Raw genomic sequence first — 24,170 nt, 5'->3', positions numbered from 1 at the left:
GTGTGGCTGCAGCCAGAGTTCCTAAGGAGAAGTTTGGATTTGGCTGGCACAGCAAAGGCAGCTGGAACCCTTGAGACACCCCTAAAGAAAGGATGTGTGGGCAGAACCTGTTCTTACCTCACTGGGTGAGTGAATACATGGCCTTCTCCATGGAAGGAGCTCCTTGTCCATGGAGCCCTTCTGACCCAGCCACCAATGAAGTCCTCAGTGCTCACCCAAATGCAGAGTGAGCAGGGCTCAGTGTGAGGCCTCACTTGTAACCCCTGAGGTGAGAGGGAAGTTTCTCCCATCCCTGTCCATTCTCACCGGCTCCAGAGCCTGTTTGGGCACTGACAGCCCTGGGCAAGTGTCACTTGAAAATGGATGGGGTAAAGGAAGAGCTGGTTCTTTACCTTCCTGGGGGTGGAGAAGGTGTTGTGGGGCTTCCTATTCTTCCTTATCTGCTGCCTGGAGGATTCCTGGATTCTCTTTGTTGTCATCCTCATGATCGGTGGCTCTGGAGTGAAAAAGCCTCAGTCGTGGCTTCAGGTGCAGGGTCTCATCACCTTTCTGATTTGATTCATTGGCCAAGGAAAGTGTGAAGCCCTCAAAGTAATTCACCTGGAAATCCCCTGGTGGGAAGAGATTCCAGCTCTCAGTGCTTGTTGCTCAACTGCCAGGTCTGCAGCAGTGTGAGGGGAGACTTGGGCTGAGGACAAATCAGGGATACTGATGAGCCCAGGGCTCGGGAATCACCAAACATTGCTGCTCTGTGCATCAGGGGCTTATCAAACACCACGCAGGGCACGTGAGCCTGCGCTTGTGCCTAGGGGTCCTGGGACCTGTGTTCCCTGGGGAAAGCTCTGTCATGCCCAGTGTGGCAGAGAAAAGGGGAGTGTGGCTCTGGAGGCAGCTTCAGGAGGGGCCAGGACTCAAGGAATCCTGGCAGTGCCAGGAATACAGGCATTTCTCTGCCCCAGTCACTCTGGGGCAGCATCTCTTACCGTGTGTCAGCAAACCAAGGATGTAGGGGAAGCACCCAACCTACGTGTCCACACTTCCAGTCACTTACTCAGTCTTTTTAGGAAGGAGACCGTGTCCTGGTAGCCCTGGACAAAAAAGCGGTCCATGACCTGTGAGGGGAGGCAGCAGTCAGTGCAGCTGGGCTGCTGCAGGGGCCTCACGGCTCTGGCTACCTGGAGGAGCTGCTCACCTGATGTGTGGGAACCTGAAAAATGTGCTGTAAGCGGCAGATGTTCATTTTTGAGATCTGTAAGATAGAGTCAGAGAGCTGGAACGTCAGGAAGGCAGCGGGGCCATCCCTGGGGCAGATGTCGTATTCGCCGGCGAAGGCAGAGATGGTGATGGTGGTGCGGGACACAAAGTCGGCTCTCCACATGGCCAGCTCCCCGTCCACGTAGCGCTGGGAGACAGAACAGGGAGCCCTGAGCCTTCCCCTCGCAGGGAGAGCAGTGCTGCTCACATGGGCAAACGTGGGCCTTGTTCCCCAGCCAGGCCCACAGCAGACCATGGTTCTGGGGCTCCACAGATCCTCTTCCAGGGAACTGCCCCACCTGCTGCTCCCATGCTCCAGGTCCAAACCTGCCCTACTCCCTTCCCCCTGAAATCTGCAATGAACCTGGGAGGAAAGTGCAGCAGAACAGATGTGGGGTAACCCCGGGGGCAGGAGTAGATGGACAATCCTGTAGGAAGCTCAGTCCTGTCTGCAGTGAGGTCAGATTGTGGGGCCCTGTTCTTCCCTCTGCAGACACTGGGGGAACCCAGCCTTGAGCTACGTTGGTGGCAAACCCAGATAGAAAGGTCCTGAATGCCACCACTGGAGAAAGGAGAGAGGCTGGAGGGGCCCTGGGCCTGAGCTGGGACAGGGTCTCCAGACCACAAAGCTACTCACCACCCCACGGAACGTTGGAGGGAAAATCCCAAAATACAGTGGAACATAGCCACTGCACATCACAGCCTGTGGGTGAGACAGGAAGGACAGAAATGAGTGAAGATCCCCAAAAACTGTTACCTTTGGGAGGGGTGGCTCATCTGTGAGTGCCAGAACAGGGTCCCCCAGCTGGGTTATTGGGCACCACGGACTAATGGGCACCAGACCATGTCAGATGCCCACAGCCAGGGCATAGAAGATGGAAGGGAACCTGTGAAATGCCTCAAATTGCTCTCTTCATGTTCAGCATAATTCAGGCAGTAATCAAAAGGGCTGATTTTTGAAAATTATTTCAGCTTGTCAGGATGCAGAGGGTGGCAAGGACAGAAATCATGGCATGGACTAGAATGGACCAGGCCTTTTTAGGATGAGACAAGGGCTGATGGTTTGTAACTACACGGGGGGAGATTGAGATATAGGGAAGATATTTTTTACCTTGAGGTTGTTGAAGCCCTGCACAGATTGCCCAGAGAAGCTGGGCATCCTGGAAGCATGCAAGGCCAGGTAGGATGGGGCTTGAGACCAGCCTGGGACAGTGGAAGGTGTCCCTGCCCATGACAGGGTGGATCTTGATGAGCTTTAAGGTCCCATCCAACCCAAACCATTCTGTGCTTTTGTGCTGTGGGACATGGCCAGGCAGCAAATGTCTCCCAGCTCCTCCCTCACGGGCGGCTGCGGCTGCTCCCACCTGAATCAGCTCCTCCTTCGAGGCAAACTCGGACACTGTCACACATCTCCAGTCGTGCAGGCGGGTGAGGATAATGTGCAGCTTTCCAGACACCAGCTCGTGGGCATTTGGAGGCAGGAATTTCTCTAGGGTCTCCCTTAAGGCTCTAAGTACCCGTCCTCCAGGGACCAGCCCCCAGAGAGAGATTTTGAAGCGGCTGAAGAAGTACTCAATCACCTCATCTGAAGCAAAGCAAAGCAAAGCAATCATTCTACATCCCTTATAATGTTATTTATTTGCATTCTGAGCTGCACTTCCACATGAGAATGGGGTATTTTATCCAGCTGCTAAATGCTTATTTAGTGCCATTGTGTTTTTTTCAACAGGGCAGAAGGTCTCATGTTTGGACCCAACCTTTCCAAGGACATTCAATAGTGTAGAAGACAGAAGTATTCTGTTTTTTTTTTTTCACATTTCTCCTCATTTTCTGCATAAGACACCTTAAAACTTTTTGGACATATGGTAGAAAATGGACAGGAAGCCTTTGTAGAACATTTCCTCCTGTTAGTTCTGCATCTATGCCCTGCTAATGTGATTTCATCCCATTGTTGCTTTCGGAATCTATCAACCATCCCCAGTGCCTTATCAGGGAGTGCATATCTGCTTCTTTTTCTAGATATGCTTGCCATGAATTCCTGTTAATAAGATGCAATGAGTATATTGACACTCTTTTATCTTTGCTGCTTAGTTCACCCGTTCTTTTCAACATTCTAGAAGCCAATAAGGTTTAAAAATCTGAGGATTTAACCACTGATAATGAAACAAAAATATTTGGAACTCCAATATTCCCAGGCATTCCATCTCTTTAGACACAAAATAAACAGAAATCTGTAGCCCTTACCCACATCACATCCACACAATCCAGCTGTAGCTACAACAGATCCTGAAGAAGCTCCATAGATCCTGTGTGCAGATTTCATTATGTCAGGAGACAAGTCCCGCAAAGCAGATAACACTCCAGCTTGGTATACAATCATGGAACTACATCCTCTAAACAGTATAGAGTAAGGTCTTCCCTCTTTACCACTTATTTTCAGCATCTCTACTAACTCCAAGCACCCCAACAACAAGGAAAGAGCTGCCCAACAGCTTTAGTGGGTTGTCCAGAGCCAGGCAGCGCTCAGCTGTGGCTCTCTTTCCAACCACACTCTCACTGTCTTATATCCCTCTGGGCCAAAGGAGCAGTGAAACAGCAGCAGTGGGCAGAAGTGGATGATGTGATGTCCTAATGCTCATTAAAATAAGATTACTGCATTGCAGGGTGCCTGAGGTGAGCACTGGCAGCCCCAGGTGATGGGGACAGCCACATGTCACACTGATGTGTTGGGGGAGCAGCCCAGGGGTCTGATGCTCCCCAGGACTGAGCCTTCATGAGGGAAAAGCTGCTTCCCAAAGTGGTAAACTGCTTCAGTGATACCCTGGAGTTCCAGCACAAAATTCCAGCCCCTTGGGCAGTAGGAATTCTCAAATATTCCCGGGCACAAAAGAGTCTTGCAAGCTGCTGCTCAAAACACTCTTGCCCCATTTGCAACAGGTTGCCAAACCCCATCACATGGAGTGGAGAAGGTGGCTGGATTACTAAAGAAATCTAAACCCAGTTAGTTTTCCTGGTTTCACAATTTTTGTTTGCTTACAGAAGGGTAAAAATACAGAGTCCAAGCAACAACTGATGGTTTCACCTGCCTCCAGATGGCTGAAGTTTCAGTAGAGAAAGAGGTTGATAAAGAAGGAAAGACTGGGGAAAAACATCTGACAAACACAGGGATTTGTTGGTTATCCATGTAGAAATGCAAAACCTTCTAAGCTTTGCTGCTGGGTGAGACATTGGGAAGCTGCTGGTGGGAAAAGCAGCGCTGAGAGCTGGGCAAGAGAGAGGCAAGTGGCCAGCACAGCCAAAAACAACTTGGACATGCCTCTCCTGATATACACAGAAATCTCCCCAACACTTTCAGGCAAAATGCTCCCAAGGCCACCAGGAGTGCTTCTCTCCCTCTTGCTATGTGCCAGGGCAGTGCTGGAGTGATTTGGATGCAGCCCTGCTCTCTGTGAGGGGGCTGCAAAACAGCCCTGAGGCTGAGGGAGCAGCTGTGCTGGACCTGCTGGGCTGGCAGGGCTGTGGGCTCCACTAAGCCCAAAGCATCAGCGCAAGGTTAATCCAGACCCAATTCCACACGGGAGCAGTGTCTGCCACCAGCCAGGAGCCAAGGCCCTGAGCTCCTTGCACACACCTTGCAGGTCCTGCTGCTGAGCAGCAAAGTAAAACTGAAGACTCGAGAGGCATAAATATATCCAATGCCTAATTGGGAGGACAAATGCACTGGAAATAATTTTCCATCGACTCTTGAGTGCAAGGGTCCCCTAAGAATTGACTGCAATGAGAAGAGTCAACTTCAGAAGCAGCTTCTGGTGCAGGAGGGAAGGGGCATTTGGAATGCATGGGTGAGGCACACAAAGCTCTTGAGCTTAAGGAAAACATTTCTGGCCACGTGCATGGCTTGTGGAAAATCCCAGAGCCAGTCTGGGAGCAGCACCAGCATTCCCAGTGCTTCAAGCCTTGTGTTCAAGCCTCCTGCCCTCAGTCAGCAGCACGAGAAGGAACTAGAAATGTGACCCATGATTGCACTGCTTTCCACATACAGCTGGAGAGCTCTGGCACTCCAGTCCCAAACCAAAGCCACGGATCACACCACATGGGCCAGGTCTTACTCTTAATTGCACCTCTGCAATATTGAGAGAGTTTGCAAATCCCTTTGTTTTGCCTTCTTACCCAATCTTGCAGCATCAAGAAGTAAAAAGTGTATATCTTGGAAGAGCAGAAGGAAGCCAAGAGTGCGCCTGCTGTTTCCCTCCTAGCAATAGTGCCACATCTCCCTGGCTTTCAAAGGCTTGGACTGTCCCAGGTGTCTTTCAAAGGAAACAGGGAGTTAGAAAAAATGTAGGTGGGTGCAGTTGTTGTCAGAGTGAGGTACCAGGGCTCCAAGAAGGTGGGGTTTGGAAAGCAGCAATCCAGGTGATCAGAGGAGTGACCCAGGTGGCATAAACAGTGATTGGGAAATGCTGCTGTGGAAATGCAGAAGTTGTTTCTTGTCCTCTCTCTGCCCTGCCCCAGGATGGGACACAGGCTGTGTGTGTCCCTGAGTGATGCCCTGTGTTTCAAGCATGTTGTTTTACCAGGCCAAACACCCTCATGGCATTTGGCATTTCCCCATCACTGGGTCAGAAACCACTGGGAGGGACCCTGCTCATCTGTCCCTCATTTTTTCATCCTGGCTTTGGGGACAAATGTCTCCAGTCCTGCTTCCCCACACAGCAGCCTGGTCTCAGTGCCTCCTGCTCCCATGGATAATTGGAAACACCCTGTGATGCTGCAGGGTCTGAAACAGGGAATCTGACCATTCTCTACAGCTACAGCAGGGCGAGAAGAAAGAACTGAGGAGCAGAAAGACACCAATGCAGAAAGGCAAAAATGCAGTTCTGTGTTGGGTTGAAATCTTCCCATGTAAGAATCTCATCTTAGCAAACCCCAGTCTGGGTTTCTCTCCTTCATGAAAGCTGGATTTTATTATTTGTGTTTAAACAGTCCGTGATGAATCAAGGCATTTCCACAGCAGCTCCCCAGCTGAGTGCACTGGAACAGGAGCAGAATAAAGGAGTGGCTCTGGCAGGGGTCTGAACTTTGCCATGCTGGGGCCTTGCTCACCTGTGTGTGCTCACCTGGGCCCCTCAGTTGCCTCTTGGCTGCTCCGTGTTTCCTCACATGCCAGTGGCTGCCTCCTCAGCAGGCAGGGCTGACACTGGCCTAGGGAGCACATTCCCATCCCTGCCCTCCCACCAGGACACAGATTTTAGCAGAGTTGACAACACGAGTGATGTTTTTGCCACTGATGTTGCAGGCAACCTTTCTTCGAGGTGGGAAAGAAAAGAGTGGAAATGATGCACCCTGGTCCTTGCCTCACTAATTGGTATTTCTGTGGCTTTGACAGCTCCCAGAACTTGCCTCAGCACACTTACCTTTCCTACTACCAGGATTGTGGCACAGGAACCTCCAGCCTATCTTCTGTTCGGCATTAAGCAGAGGAACCTTTTCCCTGCTGCTGTGACAAACACCTCATCTGGGCACACGAGGAGATGATGTCAGTGCCCAGGGCAGTTGTGAGAGCTGCGCTGACAGAGATGAAATGGTGACTTTGGCACGGTGACTTCACCCAGCTCTGGAGCAGCGCCTGGTGCTCCCAGCCAAGGGCAGGCCTCTGCAGGACAGACCTTCCTGCTCAGCTGCACCCTGGGCACAGAGCACCAGGAAATGTTGGAGCAGATCACCTCTAGCTGGAAGGAGTTCTGGCAGGCACAGCTTCATGTCGGGCCAGAAGAGATTCCTTAGCCTTGCCTGAGCCTTAGGATCACCCTATTATACCACTAAGACATTCACTAAGAGAATGGTTTGGCCTGGAAGACACTTTAAACCATATCCAGTTCCACCTCTGCCATGGCAGGGACACCTTCAGTAACCCAGATTGCTCCAAGCCCTGTCCAACCTGGCCTTGAAATAATGACACACCAGAGCCCAAGGGGGAGTCCTGCACGATGTAGGCACAGCTAGACTGCTGGCTTAAAGGTAAAAGGAAAAGCTCAGCCTAGATGGATTTCCGGCCAAATGACAGCCTGGGAGGCTCTGGTGCAGGGGCTGCTGCTCAGCAGCAGGAGGATGATGTTCCTACAGAACCGTGGAATCATTGACTCATGGAATGGTTTGGGCAGGAAGAGACCTTCATGCTCATCTCATTCCACCCCCTGTCACGGGCAGGGACAACTTCCATTAGAGCAGATTTCTTCAAGCCCTGTCCAGCCTGGCCTTGCTTCAGGTGCTCCTCGGTGAATCCGTATTCCCTGGATTAACCCTTTTTTCCTGGGTTCAGTTGCCCCCGCTCCGGGCCTGCTTTTCCCGTTGCTCTGAGGGCTCAGCAGCTCCCGCCCCTGGTGCTCTGAGGGCTCGGTGGTTCCCGTTCCTCCAAGGGCCCTGAGGGCTCGGCTGTTCCCATTCCCGTTCCTCCAAGGGCCCTGAGGGCTCGGCTGTTCCCATTCCCGTTCCTCCAAGGGCCCTGAGAGCTCGGCTGTTCCCTTTGGTCTGAAGGCTCGGCCGTTCCCGTTTCCGCCCCTGGCGCTCTGAGGGTTCGGCTGTTCCCATTCCCGTTCCCGTTGCTCTGAGGGCTCGGCCGTTCCCATTCCCGTTGCTCTGATGCCTTGGCTGTTCACCTTTCCATTGTTGTGAGGGCTCGGCCGTTCCCATTCCCTTTGCTCTGAGGGTTCGGCTGTTCCCATTCCCATTGCCCTGAGGGCTCAGATGTTCCCGTTCCCGTTGCTCTAAGGGCTCGGCCATTCCCGTTCCCTTTGCTCTGAGGGTTCGGCTGTTCCCATTCCCATTGCCCTGAGGGCTCGGCTGTTCCTGTTCCCACTGCTCTGAGGGCTCGGCTGTTCCAGTTCCCATTCCCGTTCCCATTGCTCTAAGGGCTTGGCCGTTCACGTTCCCATTGCTCCAAGGGCTCGGCTGTTCCTGTTCCCATTCCCGTTCCCATTGCTCTAAGGGCTTGGCCGTTCACGTTCCCGTTCCCGTTCCCGTTGCTCTGAGGGCTCGGCCGTTCCCGTTCCCGTTGCTCTGAGGGCTCAGCTGTTCCCATTCCCATTACTGTTCCCGTTGCTCCAAGGGCTCGGCTGTTCCTGCCCCTGGTGCTCTGAGGGCTCGGCCGATCCTTCTGCCCTCACTGCTGCCCTTTGACAACTTGGCGGCTGCAGCAAGCCTCGTCCCTTTGCATACATCGTGGGAGTATTTAGTAACACAGGTAAGGCTTGTTAATTTGTGGTGATTGCTATGAATAAATATTTTTTTTGCCAGATGTTCCATTCTCTCTGCACAGCCCAGACCATGTCTGACACTGATGATGAAGCTAGGCCTGTTGTCACCAACACCCACTGTGTGCTGGTGCTCCCAAATCAAGGAGGATTTTGAGAATCCCACACTGGTTTAGGTGGGAAGGGGCCTCAAAGCTCATCTCCTTTCACTTCATTCCATAGGGTGAGGACATGGAGATGTTTCAGCAGATCATCATCAGCTGGAAGGTGTTTGGGCTGGCTCAACTGAATTTCAGCCTAGAAGAGATTCCTTAGTCTCTGTGAGCCCTTAGGATCACCCAGTGATACCAGAAAGACACTTGAAAAGTAGATCACAGAATCCCAGAATGGTTTGGGTTGGAAGAGACCTCAAAGCTCATCCTGTCTCAACCCCTGCTATGGCAGGAACACCTTCACTATCCCAGGATGCTCCAAGCGCGTAGCCAGTGACCTTGTCCTGTGCTGGCAGTTCCTGATGAGGGGTCCCTCTCCAGCTTCCCTGTAGCCCCTTCAGCTCCCTGCACAGGCTGTGAGGTCTCCACACAACCTTCTCTTCTCCTGGCTGAACAGCCCCAACTCGCTCAGCCTGTCTCCATAGGGGAGGTGCTCCAGTCCCCCTATAACATTCTGGCCCATTCTGATGCATCCCGTTTGCATTGGATCCTGTCTGCTCCTGTCTTGCATCCATCCTGGATGGATTTCACTTCTCAAGCACTGCAGCCAAAGGCAGGCTGCTCCAATCCAGCTGTTCCTGCCACAGGGCAAAGTGGAAGGCTCAGAGACACCCAGGCCTCCCCAGGCAGGAACAATCAGTCCATCATTTGCTTTTGCACCTCTGCTCCCTCCCACTTATCCAACAGCTCCTTCTCCAGGTTGCTGCAAGCACCATCCCCACCTCCAGGCAGGATATTACCATTCAGTGAGCCTGAGGCAGCTACCCTATTGAAATGAGCATTAAAATCTACCAGAGAAAATTCTCATCTAGGAATTGGACTTCCAAATCCATTAGATGCATCTGCAAACCTTAGACACAAACAGGAGCACAGTTTGAAATGCCCAGCATGTCTCCCCTGCCCCATCTGGTGCTTGATCATAAGCAATGAGAAAAGCTTTGTAAAGTTAAAAAAAAAATCCATCTACAAGGAATCCCCAAACTAAAATGGTTTTGGGTTTTGCTTTATTAATCTCTCATCTTTTCAAGCAAGCAGAGCTGGTGCTGTCTCCTCTTGGAGACACGAGCTTGGAGCTAATGGCAATGGAGACTGACAGAGGCAATGGATAGAGGCAAAGTTTGGCATTGTTTGGAATCATCTTGTGCAGGAGCTTGTTTCACCGCAAGGAAGCAAAGTGGGAAGCCCAGCTGCATCCAGTGGGGATAGAACGAGCCTGGGATGCCTCCTCTGGGGGTGGATCATGGGAATCATCCGGGGCTGAGGCCCTGCCTGTGCTGTGGCATTGCTGGCAGCGCCCATGTGCTCCTCAGGGCAGGTCAGGCTCAGCCTTCAGGCTGGGTTCCAAGTTGCTCATTGGGTTTTTAAAGCAGAAACTGGGGCCAAAAGCAGCAGAAGGCTCAGAAATGCTCTTCTGTAGCCGAGCTGGTCCTAAAGGGAATAAAACCACGTTGGTCAGTCTGACAGACACCTCTGGCAGTTCCTGTGGGACAAAGTGGATGCCGTGGGAGAAAGTGCCTGGTGAGAGCTGCTTCCCTTCCTCCCGATGTCTGAAGGGCAGCCCGTTTTGGTATCCTCAAAATATTACCCTTTGTACCCCCATCGTGTTGCTTGTCTCCTTCTGCTTTGAACTCAGCAGGAATGTGAAGCCTGAGGTGGATGGGATGAGAGTCTGGAGACAAGCCAAGGCAGCAGAGCTCCCTCTGGAGCTGGAGCCCGCTGCAGCTCTAGAGGGAAGAGTGCTTGAGTCCGATCCTTGAAACTGAGCCCAACAAAGCCAAGCATGTGCCCAGTCCTGCCTGTGGCTCTGGCTGTTGGCTGCAGGTGCTCTATGCCAGACTGGGTTTCCAGTCTGGGCACGAAGGAGGGTGCAATTCCTTGTGCAGTTGTTCTGCTGGGCACACAGATAAGTGGCTACTGGATAACCTGCTAGTGCAGCCTGAGCCTCGTGGGATTGCAGGCTGCAGACACTTGTCCAAGGAATCAAGTAGAAGTTGTTCACAAGTTTATCCCCCTGCTGCTTTGGTAGCATCACTGCTGTTCTGGCATTGCACAGAGAAACAGTGAAAGAGCCTTTTCCTGACCTTGATCAGTAGGGCTTTTCCTTCCCAGAACTGGAGAATGTGATGTGCTTCTGCTCTGGAGGTGGAGAGCCTGGACTCTCTCCTTGATTGCTCTCTGGCCTAGCAAATGGGTCTTGTTTCTGCCCACAGGAGGAATTTTTCACCTCAGGCTGGTTAAAAACCTTGCAGCCCAGCTGCAAAGCAGAGGCAGCGATTCCTGACAGCCCAGAGCTGCCCAACTTCCAAAGAAACCTCATTCCCACCCTGTTGCTTCCAAAAGCTCCACATAGGTCAGACTGATGGTGCCTTTATAAAAGCAACCAGGGAAGCAACTTCTACAGCCTAACACTGTGTCCTGCACTGCTTAGTGGGTTGAGAGTTGGCTTGTTTTCAAAGGAAATCTCTTTCTTGATTCCACTTTATGTTTTCCAAACTCTTGTTTTTTGATCTGGAATGGTAATGGTCCTAGTCTTTCCCATTTATATTCCTCGTTTCTTCTAGTCCTTCCAGATATACCTGACTGTATAATTTTTCAGTTTTCATCTAATTTATGTGGCTGCATTTTAAATAATCACCATGTTGAAAAAGCAGAGTGATTTCTAGTAATCTGATGAATTCTGAATTGTTGAAAGACTCAGAAGGAAAGAAAGAGAAAATAGAGAGTAAAATGGAAATAAATATTGCATTTCATCAGATGATTCTTGATATATTTTACTAACAACAAACTGGAAATGGAAATGCTGTGTGGATTGTCTGGTTTTCCATGCAAAACTAAAATGGGAGCAGGCATTATTTTTCACAGAATTGCAGAAAACGATAAGTTTAGGATTTAAAACTGCCTTGTGTTCCTTGAAAATGATGCAGCTAGAAGTTTACCTGCAGCTGTAATATGCTTTCCTTGCACTTTGTGTTTGTGTGGCTGCAGCCAGAGTTCCTAAGGAGAAGTTTGGATTTGGCTGGCACAGCAAAGGCAGCTGGAACCCTTGAGACACCCCTAAAGAAGGGATGTGTGGGCAGAACCTGTTCTTACCTCACTGGGTGAGTGAATACATGGGCTTCTCCATGGAAGGAGCTCGTTGTCCATGGAGCCCTTCTGACCCAGCCACCAATGAAGTCCTCAGTGCTCACCCAAATCCAGAGTGAGCAGGGCTCAGTGTGAGGCCTCACTTGTAACCCCTGAGGTGAGAGGGAAGTTTCTCCCATCCCTGTCCATTCTCACCGGCCCCAGAGCCTGTTTGGGCACTGACAGCCCTGGGCAAGTGTCACTTGAAAATGGATGGGGTAAAGGAAGAGCTGGTTCTTTACCTTCCTGGGGGTGGAGAAGGTGTTGTGGGGCTTCCTATTCTTCCTTATCTGCTGCCTGGAGGATTCCTGGATTCTCTTTGTTGTCATCCTCATGATTGGTGGCTCTGGAGTGAAAAAGCCTCAGTCGTGGCTTCAGGTGCAGGGTCTCATCACCTTTCTGATTTGATTCATTGGCCAAGGAAAGTGTGAAGCCCTCAAAGTAATTCACCTGGAAATCCCCTGGTGGGAAGAGATTCCAGCTCTCAGTGCTTGTTGCTCAACTGCCAGGTCTGCAGCAGTGTGAGGCGAGACCTGGGCTGAGGGCAAATCAGGGATACTGATGAGCCCAGGGCTCGGGAATCACCAAACATTGGTGCTCTGTGCATCAGGGGCTTATCAACACCACGCAGGGCACGTGAGCCTGCGCTTGTGCCTAGGGGTCCTGGGACCTGTGTTCCCTGGGGAAAGCTCTGTCATGCCCAGTGTGGCAGAGAAAAGGGGAGTGTGGCTCTGGAGGCAGCTTCAGGAGAGGCCAGGACTCAAGGAATCCTGGCAGTGCCAGGAATACAGGCATTTCTCTGCCCCAGTCACTCTGGGGCAGCATCTCTTACCGTGTGTCAGCAAACCAAGGATGTAGGGGAAGCACCCAACCTACCTGTCCACACTTCCAGTCACTTACTCAGTCTTTTTAGGAAGGAGACCGTGTCCTGGTAGCCCTGGACAAAAAAGCGGTCCATGACCTGTGAGGGGAGGCAGCAGTCAGTGCAGCTGGGCTGCTGCAGGGGCCTCACGGCTCTGGCTACCTGGAGGAGCTGCTCACCTGATGTGTGGGAACCTGAAAAATGTGCTGTAAGCGGCAGATGTTCATTTTTGAGATCTGTAAGATAGAGTCAGAGAGCTGGAACGTCAGGAAGGCAGCGGGGCCATCCCTGGGGCAGATGTCGTATTCGCCGGCGAAGGCAGAGATGGTGATGGTGGTGCGGGACACAAAGTCGGCTCTCCACATGGCCAGCTCCCCGTCCACGTAGCGCTGGGAGACAGAACAGGGAGCCCTGAGCCTTCCCCTCGCAGGGAGAGCAGTGCTGCTCACATGGGCAAACGTGGGCCTTGTTCCCCAGCCAGGCCCACAGCAGACCATGGTTCTGGGGCTCCACAGATCCTCTTCCAGGGAACTGCCCCACCTGCTGCTCCCATGCTCCAGGTCCAAACCTGCCCTACTCCCTTCCCCCTGAAATCTGCAATGAACCTGGGAGGAAAGTGCAGCAGAACAGATGTGGGGTAACCCCGGGGGCAGGAGTAGATGGACAATCCTGTAGGAAGCTCAGTCCTGTCTGCAGTGAGGTCAGATTGTGGGGCCCTGTTCTTCCCTCTGCAGACACTGGGGGAACCCAGCCTTGAGCTACGTTGGTGGCAAACCCAGATAGAAAGGTCCTGAATGCCACCACTGGAGAAAGGAGAGAGGCTGGAGGGGCCCTGGGCCTGAGCTGGGACAGGGTCTCCAGACCACAAAGCTACTCACCACCCCACGGAACGTTGGAGGGAAAATCCCAAAATAGGGTAGGAGGAAGCAACTGCACATCACAGCCTGTGGGTGAGATAGGAAGGACAGAAATGAGTGAAGATCCCCAAAAACTGTTACCTTTGGGAGGGGTGGTTCATCTGTGAGTGCCAGAACAGGGTCCCCCAGCTGGGTTATTGGGCACCACGGACTAATGGGCACCAGACCATGTCAGATGCCCACAGCCAGGGCAGAGAAGACGGAAGGGAACCTGTGAAATGCCTCAAATTGCTCTCTTCATGTTCAGCATAATTGAGGCGGTAATCAAAAGGGCTGATTTTTGAAAATTATTTCAGCTTGTCAGGATGCAGAGGGTGGCAAGGACAGAAATCATGGCATGGACTAGAATGGACCAGGGCCTGTTAGGATGAGACAAGGGCTGATGGTTTGTAACTACACGGGGGGAGATTGAGATATAGGGAAGATATTTTTTACCTTGAGGTTGTTGAGGCCCTGCACAGGTTGCCCAGAGAAGCTGGGCATCCTGGAAGCATGCAAGGCCAGGTAGGATGGGGCTTGAGACCAGCCTGGGACAGTGGAAGGTGTCCCTGCCCATGACAGGGTGGATCTTGATGAGCTTTAAGGTCCCATCCAACCCAAACCATTCTGTGCTTTTGTGCTGTGGGACATGGCCAGGCAGCAAATGTCTCCCAGCTCCTCCCTCACGGGCGGCTGCGGCTGCTCCCACCTGAATCAGCTCCTCCTTCGAGGCAAACTCGGACACTGTCACACATCTCCAGTCGTGCAGGCGGGTGAGGATAATGTGCAGCTTTCCAGACACCAGCTCGTGGGCATTTGGAGGCAGGAATTTCTCTAGGGCCTCCCTTAAGAATCTAAGTACCTCTACTCCAAGGGGCAGGCCCCAGAGAACGAATTTCAAGTGACTGAGGACATACTCCTTTATCTCATCTGAAGGAAAGCAAAGCAAAGCAATCATTCTACATCCCTTATAGTGTTATTTACATTTTGAGCTGCACTTCCCCATGAGAATGGGGATGAGGTATTTTATCTAGCTGCTAAATGATTGCTTAGAGCTATTGTGCTTTTTCATTACGGCTGAAGGTCTCTAGTGTGGACCCAACTTTTCCAAGGACTTTCAATATTGAATGAGGCAGAAGTATTTTGGGTTTTTTCCTACTTTCTCCCCATTTTCTGCACATGACATAGTAAAATATTTTGGACATATGGTAGAAAATGGACAGGAAGCCTTTTTAGAACATTTCCTCCATTTGGTTCTGCATCTATGCCCTACTAATGAATCTTATGTGTCCTCATTTTTTTGGGAATCTGCCAAGATTCTCAAATGCCTTATCAAGGAGAGCACCTCTCTTTCTTTTATTAATATGCTTGCCATGAATTCCCGTTAAGAAAGTGCAATGACTCTTTTCCAAATGCTGCCGAATTTACACGTTTTCTGCTATTCAAGATGGAAATAATGTTTAAAAATCTGAGGAATTAACCATTGATAATGATACAAAAATATTTGGAACTCCAATATTCCCAGGTATTCAATCTCTTTGGACACAAAATAAAAAGAAATCTGTAGCCCTTACCCACATCACATCCACACAATCCAGCTGTAGCTACAATAGATCCTGAAGATGCTCCATAGATCCTGTGTGCAGATTTCATTATGTCAGGAGACAAGTCCCGCAAAGCAGATAACACTCCAGCTTGGTATACAATCATGAAACTACATCCTCTAAACAGTATAGAGTAAGGTCTTCCCTCTTTACCACTTATTTTCATCATCTCTGCTAACTCCAAGCACCCCAACAACAAGGAAAGAGCTGCCCAACAGCTTTAGTGGGTTGTCCAGAGTCAGGCAGTGCTCAGCTGTTGCTCTCTTTCCAACCACACTCTCACTGTCTTATATCCCTCTGGGCCAAAGGTGCAGTGAAACAGCAGCAGTGGGCAGAAGTGGATGATTTGATGTCCTAATGCTCATTAAAATAAGATTACTGCAATCCAGCGTGCCTGAGGTGAGCACTGTCAGCCCCAGGCGATGGGGACAGCCACATGTCACACTGATGTGTTGGGGGAGCAGCCCAGGGGTCTGATGCTCCCCAGGACTGAGCCTTCATGAGGGAAAAGCTGCTTCCCAAAGTGGTAAACTGCTTCAGTGATACCCTGGAGTTCCAGCACAAAATTCCAGCCCCTTGGGCAGTATGAATTCTCAAATATTCCCGGGCACAAAAGAGTCTAGCAAGCTGCTGCTCAAAACACTCTTGCCTCATTTGCAACAGGTTGCCAAACACTATCACATGGAGTGGAGAAGGTGGCTGGATTACTAAAGAAATCTAAACCCAGTTAGTTTTCCTGGTTTCACAATTTTCGTTTGCTTACAGAAGGGTAAAAATACAGAGTCCAAGCAACAACTGATGGTTTCACCTGCCTCCAGATGGATGAAGTTTCAGTAGAGAAAGAGGTTGATAAAGAAGGAAAGACTGGGGAGAAACATCTGACAAACACAGGGATTTGTTGGTTATCCATGTAGAAATGCAAAGCCTTCTAAGCTTTGCTGCTGGGTGAGACATTGGGAAGCTGCTGGTGGGAAAAGCAGCGCTGAGAGCTGGGCAAGAGAGAGGCAAGTGGCCAGCACAGCCAATAACAACTTGGACATGCCTCTCCTGATATACACAGAAATCTCCCCAACACTTTCAGGCAAAATGCTCCCAAAGCCACCAGGAGTGCTTCTCTCCCTCTTGCTATGTGCCAGGGCAGTGCTGGAGTGATTTGGATGCAGCCCTGCTCTCTGTGAGGGGGCTGCAAAACAGCCCTGAGGCTGAGGGAGCAGCTGTGCTGGACCTGCTGGGCTGGCAGGGCTGTGGGCTCCACTAAGCCCAAAGCATCAGCGCAAGGTTAATCCAGCCCCAATTCCACACGGGAGCAGTGTCTGCCACCAGCCAGGAGCCAAGGCCCTGAGCTCCTTGCACACACCTTGCAGGTCCTGATGCTGAGCAGCAAAGTAAAACTGAAGACTCGAGAGGCATAAATATATTCCATGCTTAATCAGGAGGACAAATGCACTGGAAATAATTTTCCATCGACTCTTGAGTGCAAGGGTCCCCTAAGAATTGACTGCAATGAGAAGAGTCAACTTCAGAAGCAGCTTCTGGTGCAGGAGGGAAGGGGCATTTGGAATGCATGGGTGAGGCACACAAAGCTCTTGAGCTTAAGGAAAACATTTCTGGCCACGTGCATGGCTTGTGGAAAATCCCAGAGCCAGTCTGGGAGCAGCACCAGCATTCCCAGTGCTTCAAGCCTTGTGTTCAAGCCTCCTGCCCTCAGTCAGCAGCACGAGAAGGAACTAGAAATGTGACCCATGATTGCACTGCTTTCCACATACAGCTGGAGAGCTCTGGCACTCCAGTCCCAAACCAAAGCCACGGATCACACCACATGGGCCAGGTCTTACTCTTAATTGCACCTCTGCAATATTGAGAGAGTTTGCAAATCCCTTTGTTTTGCCTTCTTACCCAATCTTGCAGCATCAAGAAGTAAAAAGTGTATATCTTGGAAGAGCAGAAGGAAGCCAAGAGTGCGCCTGCTGTTTCCCTCCTAGCAATAGTGCCACATCTCCCTGGCTTTCAAAGGCTTGGACTGTCCCAGGTGTCTTTCAAAGGAAACAGGGAGTTAGAAAAAATGTAGGTGGGTGCAGTTGTTGTCAGAGTGAGGTACCAGGGCTCCAAGAAGGTGGGGTTTGGAAAGCAGCAATCCAGGTGATCAGAGGAGTGACCCAGGTGGCATAAACAGTGATTGGGAAATGCTGCTGTGGAAATGCAGAAGTTGTTTCTTGTCCTCTCTCTGCCCTGCCCCAGGATGGGACACAGGCTGTGTGTGTCCCTGAGTGATGCCCTGTGTTTCAAGCATGTTGTTTTACCAGGCCAAACACCCTCATGGCATTTGGCATTTCCCCATCACTGGGTCAGAAACCACTGGGAGGGACCCTGCTCATCTGTCCCTCATTTTTTCATCCTGGCTTTGGGGACAAATGTCTCCAGTCCTGCTTCCCCACACAGCAGCCTGGTCTCAGTGCCTCCTGCTCCCATGGATAATTGGAAATACCCTGTGATGCTGCAGGGTGTGAAACAGGGAATCTGACCATTCTGTACAGCTACAGCAGGGCGAGAAGAAAGAACTGAGGAGCAGAAAGACACCAATGCAGAAAGGCAAAAATGCAGTTCTGTGTTGGGTTGAAATCTTCCCATGTAAGAATCTCATCTTAGCAAACCCCAGTCTGGGTTTCTCTCCTTCATGAAAGCTGGATTTTATTATTTGTGTTTAAACAGTCCGTGATGAATCAAGGCATTTCCACGGCAGCTCCCCAGCTGAGTGCACTGGAACAGGAGCAGAATAAAGGAGTGGCTCTGGCAGGGGTCTGAACTTTGCCATGCTGGGGCCTTGCCCACCTGTGTGTGCTCACCTGGGCCCCTCAGTTGCCTCTTGGCTGCTCCGTGTTTCCTCACATGCCAGTGGCTGCCTCCTCAGCAGGCAGGGCTGACACTGGCCTAGGGAGCACATTCCCATCCCTGCCCTCCCACCAGGACACAGATTTTAGCAGAGTTAACAACACAAGTGACGTTTTTGCTACTGATGTTGCAGGCAACCTTTCTTCGAGGTGGGAAAGAAAAGAGTGGAAATGATGCACCCTGGTCCTTGCCTCACTAATTGGTATTTCTGTGGCTTTGACAGCTCCCAGAACGTGCCCCAGCACACTTACCTTTCCTTCTACCGAGAGTGTGGCACAGGAACCTCCAGCCTATCTTCTGTTCGGCATTAAGCAGAGGAACCTTTTCCCTGTTCCTGTGACAAACACCTCATCTGGGCACACGAGGAGATGATGTCACTGCCCAGGGCAGCTGGGTGAGTATGGAATGGTTTGGGCTGGAAGGGAGCTTAATGTTCATCTCAGTCCACCCCCTGCTGTGGCCTGGGCCACCTTCCACTAAACCAGGTTCCCTCAAGCCCTGTCCAGCCTGGCCTTGATGCAGGTGCTCCCTGATGAAATTCTATTCCCTAGATTAATCTTTATTCCCTGGCTTCAGGTGCTGCCATCAGGGCTCAGCTGCTCCTGTTGCTCTGAGTGCTCAGCTCTTCCCATTCCCGTTCTTCTGAAGACTCAGCTGTTCCCTTTCCTCTTCCCGTTCCCGTTCCTGTTGCTTGCTCTGAGGGCTCAGCCATTCCTTTTCCCGTTGCTCTGAGGGCTTGGCCGTTCCCATTCCCATTCCTGTTCCCGTTGCTCCAAGGGCTCGGCCGTTCCTGCCCCTGGTGCTCTGAGGGCTCGGCCGATCCTTCTTCCCTCACTGCTGCCCTTTCCCAACTTGGCGGCTGCAGCAAGCGTCGTCCCTTCGCATGCATCGTGGGAGTCTTTAGAAACGCAGGTAAGGCTTGTTAATTTGTGGTGATTGCTATGAATAAATATTTTTTTGCCTGATGTTCCATTCTCTCTGCACATGATGTCTGACACAGATGATGAAGCTGAGCCTGTTGTCACCAGCACCCACTGTGTGCTGGTGCTCCCAAATCAAGGAGGATTTTGAGAATCCTAGACTGGTTTAGGTGGGAAGGGGCCTTAAAGCTCATCTCCTTCCGCTTCTTCCTAAAGGGTGAAGATAATGGTAAAAATTGATAAAATTATGATTGGCTCTTGCAATTAAGGGATGAATATTGGGTCTCTTAAGGAAAGTATTGCTGAGATTTGAAGTTATGTTGATATGTAACTTCATTATTGTAGGTTGTTTTGGATACCCTCTGTTTTCCTTATGGCTCCTTTTTCCTCCCTCTATGCTGTCGCCATCAGACAAACCTGGCTGTCAGGGTTGTCAGGGTCATGTGGAGGGACGGCGTGTACATTTGCCCCTTGCTTGGGGCAGTTGGGAATGGGTGAACTTTGTTGCTGGGTGGGCTTGGCATGATAACACCTCACCTCCAGACTGTAAGAAAGTCTCCACCAAATGGACAGCAAAGAAGAGTCAACTGGCAGACTCTGGGAGAGGCCAGGGTTAGATAAGGGAAATGTCTGAATATGTATAATTACTTATGAATATGTATTTGGCTGATGCAACACCAGGGGAATAAAAGGCAGAGCTGCCATTTGGCAGATGTGCCTCTGGCTGCAGCTAAGCACGCAGGGCTTTCCCTTTTCCCTTATTCAGTCCTTTTGTTGTGTTGTTGAGGTTTAATACATCTCTGAAATTTTTATGTGAGTGGTCATTTCTCACAATAAGGAAATGTTTGAGCAGATCACCTTCAGCTGGAAAGTGGCACAACTTCATTTCTGCCTAGAAGAGATTCCTTAGCCTATGTGAGAAATGAGGCTCCCTCTTTAATGTTTTTAAAAGTTTAATAAGGGATAAAGCAAATGTAACAGCACTGGGTGCATAGGTAGATGCACATGGTTAACTATAACAACTCTTATATAATTGGTCAAATGCATATTCGTGAAGATTACACCTATTAAAATATTCTTTTGAATTTACATGTTCTGGAAATTCTTTAGCTTAATTCGACCCTTGACCTCATCTTCTTAGAATACATGCCACAATGTAGATGTGATTTTGTATTTTATTTATTCACAAGGCTCCCTGATCTGTGATTTGAGAGTTATTGATAGCTGAAGGGTTAGTGGTAGATTCCTCTTAGCTCTTTTGGTGTTATTTGCCTGGTTCTTTTCAATGTTATCTTACCATATAGGCATTTTAGCTATTTTTGCAAGTACTTTCAATAAATATTAGCTATTTCACTATTGTCAGTTACAAAAATAAAGGCATTAGTTATTATTTCACAATTACAATTACTTCTGCAAAAGTTAATGTTGCAATACACAGCACATAACCTCTATTTTAATATTTTGCAAAAGCCTGAAGTATAATATATTTATCATAGTAAAATATAGATTCTATACAGGGATTAGGGTATTAACTATAAAAGGGTGACAAATCATACTATATTAAAAGCAGTTAAAAAGAGATTACAAACTGTACTGTATCAAATTTGTAAAAGCCAATATATGACAGCAAAAACCAACAGCTATACAGTTGTTCATAACACTTAGGATCACCCTGTTATACCAGAAAAACACTTTAATAGTAGGTCACAGAATCCCAGAATAGTTTGGGTTGGAATAGACTTCAAAGCTCATCCTTTTCCACCCCTGCAACAACAGGGGCATCTTCACTATTCCAGGTTGTTCCAAGTCCTGTCCAACCTGGCCTTGAAATAAAAACACAGCAGAGCCAAGCAGGAGCCCTGTGGGATGCAGGCATGGCTGGGAGTGCTGGGAACTCCAGTGTGCCTGGAGTATTTGCAGAAACTTATGAAAAATCAGCTTGAGAGAGCTCAGGAGGAGGTTTTGTAGTCCAGCTCTCCAGTTCAAAGCACTGTGCACTGGGAGTTCAAACTGGGGCACTCAAAATATGGTTTACCTGTGTAGAAGTGAGATGTTTCAAGGAAAAATAAAGGCCTCTTTCATTGGAGAAGGAACTAATAAGCCTGAGTGGATGTGCCCATGTGTCTCCGAGCTCCCCAAACTCTTGGCAATAGTTACAGTCTCATGAAATCCAGCTGCTTGTGATGAGAGACACCAGCTGCTGCTCTGAGAAAGGATGAAAACTGATGTCAACTGAATATTTGAAAATACTCAAAATATTTTAGGAGTAAGAAATACCTGAATATTTTTTTCTGTTGTGGGAGTGCATTTGGGTCTGACTCTCATGTGGCACAAGAGGGAGCATCGGTTTGAGGACAGCTGTGCTGCTCCTGTAGCTGTTGGGTGCTTTCTTATTTCTGATCGGCTTTAGCACCCAAAGGACTCCAAGCTCACTGAGACTATGCAGAAGCAAGACTAAAGCACTTGTGTAATGGGCAAATCTAAGATCTGATTTCCAGTCCTTAAACACTTTGTCCTTAAATACAGCACTGAGCCCTCGGCAAACAGATGGTTTGACCTTCCTCCTGTCTCACTTGTCGGAGCGGGTTGGGCTGTGCGTGGCTGAGTGTTTGTCTGGGAGCGGAGCGGGGTGGCCGTGCCATCTGGCAAGTGGCTCTGGACGTGCTGGATCCAACTGTCAGCTTTGGGAATGGATCCGGCATCGACACAAGCAGATCCCCGGCAGCACCTGTGGGGTTCAGAGCCCGAGTGCTGAAAAGCAGCTCTTGGAAGGCAAAAAGGCTTAGTGTGGTGATGGTGTGCTGTTGGATACAATCGTAAGCTGGAATAATTGCCGTGTTTAAGGAGCAGTCCTGCAATGGCTGTGACAAGTGACTGGAGTAGACCAGAGTTTGTTTTCCTTCTGTCTCTGATGTTTAGGAGCCAGGGGGCTGTGCAGCTGGTGCTTTGTACCGCGTCATTCTGCCCGAGTCAAGGAGTTGATGTGAGCAGTCACAAATCTGTGGGAGCATCACATGCCTGGGCAAGATGAAGGGTACCCCAGAGAGCCCTTGGCATCTGTCACTGGCACTTTGGAGAAAGAGGAAAACACAGAATGCTGTGTGGGGTTTGACCTGGGGGCTTTTGTAGCCAAGGTGTGTGGGTTAATCTGCTGGCCCCTAACAGGGCTGGGGGTTTTTGAGTCACAGCCTCTGTTGTGCCTGTTCTGATGCTTTTGGGGGGCAGTACTGCAGGTTTTAGGCAAAGGGAATTGCAGCTATGGAATTATGGAGGGACCTGGCTAGTTGGACTGTGTTGGTCCAAGCTGTCCTTCTTTCCCTGGACAAGGAGATGACTTGTTGATCAGATGGTGGGGTTCAGATGGAGGGTTGTGCTTGGAGGGCAGCGTGCACAGCTAGGCACATCTTCCCCTTCTGCCCCTGCTCTCAGTGTCTGCATGAGTCACATCCCGTCTGTCCCTCTGTGGAGCCAAGAGGGGAGATACGGGATTGAAATAGAAATTTGGGCCGTGCTGGTACAGCCCATACTGGCACCAAGTGTGGATCAGAGCCAAAGGCTCCTCCTGGACAAATAACTGTTGTCTTTGGTGGGCAGGAACATTTTGAGCCTCAGACTGCTTACTGCATCCCTGTCCTTTTTCAGCCTTGTCCCTTGGGAAAAATCACCAAGTTCAGTATCCCATGGAGGTAATTTCCAAAATAAGGTCGAGAAAAGTGGAGGGAGGGATGAACCCTACAATGCGCTGGCCTGTGCACCTGAGCAGCTGTGGAAAAGCTCAGCTTTTAGAATCCATAGATTGTTGAGCCTTTATTCTCACAGGATCCTGGGGAAGTGCTGGGCTGGATGGAGAGAATGAGAGCTTTGTCTCTGCCAAGGGTAGTAGTGCAAGGGGGGATCTGCTCAAGGCTTTCAAAGTGGTGATTGCAGCTCAGACAGGGTCGAGCCCAGTGTGGGTTGTTTCTGAAGTGGGAGCAATACACATCTTTGGGAGAGGTGATGGTCCTTAAAGCCCTTGCTCACACTCAGGAAATCCTTAGTGATGTGAGCTGGAGACAGTCACCATCTCTTCATGTCTCTGCCTGGGAAATGAAGAAATGTGGCTCAGCAGAGTCGTGGATTTCTGCAGAGCTGTAGCCGTGGATTTCTGCAGATCTTCACAAGAGGGCAGAAAACAGCTGCAGAAGAGCGTGTGGCTCTGGGAGCCTGACAGTGACTTTCTGATGGAAAATTCTTAGGGAAGCTCGGGTCTGCTTGGAGGCAGGAGCATATTGCAGATTTGCCAGCAGAGCTGGCATAAACACGGAGCAGAGAGCAAAGCCAAGAGCAGCGTCCCTGCCGAGAGCACCCTGTGTGAGCAGCTCTGCATTTCGTATGAGCAGTCACAGCCTTCCCCATTCCTCTGTCTCCTAGTGATGGCAAAGGAGATTATTCCAGATACAAGTGTGGAGAGAGCAGGAAGGAGAAATGAAGCTATGGGATAGTGTTTACTCAGGGTTGTGGGAGGTTTGAGAAGGGGTGGTTGGATGTGGTTAGTCCCTTTCTCAGCTAAAGTTCAACCCCTTTTGTCTCAAAGACACTTCTCCTCCTGTTTCCCAAAGAGGAATTGGGGTTTACCCCAGGAAATTGGTGTGCTGGAGGGAGAAGGGAGCTCTCCCTGGGGCAGACAAACCACTGGCCATGCATGGTGGTGTCCAGAGAGACCCATCACCCTAAGTGTGCCTTGCTTAGACCCGACCTAGGGAAAACCCTGCCATGGCCACGTCAAAGCAACCAGCCATGGCTTCGGGGAGCTCCGAGCTTGCCAGCTCCAAGGAATCCATAAGAGGGATTTGTATGTGTGAAATTAGAGTCATCACCCATGCGAACAGGCACTTAACCCCCACTTCCCCAGCTCCTGTACCCAGGGGCTTTGGAGATGTGCCATGTGTCTGGCACCACAGGCAGGAGCAGCCAGCAGGCCCAGCTTGTCCTTTTCCACAGCTGAGCCCTGGGCAGCCCTTCGCCCAGTGTGGAGAATTGAGTGTCTTTGTATCTTGACAAGGAGAAGGAAGCTGGAAGTGCTGATTTTCCTCTTTTCCTAACAAGCTCTTTGAACCTCAGTCTCTGACTACTCAGTACCAATTTTCTCCAGGGCAGGAATAGGTGTTAGATGTTGTTTTC

General features: G+C 50.2%; 2 protein-coding genes across 2 annotated transcripts; both read right to left on the bottom strand.

Moving 5' to 3' along the window:
• Nucleotides 1-426: 426 nt before the first annotated feature.
• Nucleotides 427-9,179, bottom strand: LOC144247671 (omega-hydroxyceramide transacylase-like). Its single transcript, XM_077789012.1, has 6 exons — nt 9,091-9,179; nt 3,499-3,560; nt 2,619-2,839; nt 1,193-1,402; nt 1,052-1,112; nt 427-611 (listed from the first exon to the last, which is right to left on the bottom strand). The coding sequence occupies exons 1-6, from the start codon at nt 9,177-9,179 to the stop codon at nt 427-429; spliced, it is 828 nt and encodes a 275-aa protein (XP_077645138.1).
• A 2,936-nt stretch (nt 9,180-12,115) lies between these two features.
• On the bottom strand, nt 12,116-15,370 carry LOC144247670 (omega-hydroxyceramide transacylase-like). The gene is made up of 5 exons (XM_077789011.1): nt 15,172-15,370; nt 14,307-14,527; nt 12,881-13,090; nt 12,740-12,800; nt 12,116-12,300 (listed from the first exon to the last, which is right to left on the bottom strand). The coding sequence occupies exons 1-5, from the start codon at nt 15,368-15,370 to the stop codon at nt 12,116-12,118; spliced, it is 876 nt and encodes a 291-aa protein (XP_077645137.1).
• Between the last annotated feature and the right edge of the window lie 8,800 nt (nt 15,371-24,170).

This window comes from Lonchura striata, chromosome 30, assembly GCF_046129695.1.
Source record: "Lonchura striata isolate bLonStr1 chromosome 30, bLonStr1.mat, whole genome shotgun sequence".
NCBI lineage: Eukaryota > Metazoa > Chordata > Aves > Passeriformes > Estrildidae > Lonchura > Lonchura striata.
The sequence above is the reverse complement of the archived record's forward strand: the minus strand, read 5'-3'. Positions and strand labels throughout refer to the sequence as shown.

Excerpts from the sequence above, each read along its gene's own strand:
- LOC144247671 (XM_077789012.1), bottom strand. The coding sequence starts at position 9,179 with ATGGGCCAGAATGTTATAGGGGGACTGGAGCACCTCCCCTATGGAGAC. Across the intron at positions 1,403-2,618 it reads CGAAGGAGGAGCTGATTCAG|CGCTACGTGGACGGGGAGCT; the intron begins GTGGGAGCAGCC and ends TCTGTCTCCCAG. Across the intron at positions 1,113-1,192 it reads TTCAGGTTCCCACACATCAG|GTCATGGACCGCTTTTTTGT; the intron begins GTGAGCAGCTCC and ends CTCCCCTCACAG.
- LOC144247670 (XM_077789011.1), bottom strand. The coding sequence starts at position 15,370 with ATGATGAAAATAAGTGGTAAAGAGGGAAGACCTTACTCTATACTGTTT. Across the intron at positions 14,528-15,171 it reads ATTGTGTGGATGTGATGTGG|ATGAGATAAAGGAGTATGTC; the intron begins GTAAGGGCTACA and ends GCTTTCCTTCAG. Across the intron at positions 12,301-12,739 it reads CTCCTTCCTAAAAAGACTGA|GGGATTTCCAGGTGAATTAC; the intron begins GTAAGTGACTGG and ends TCTTCCCACCAG.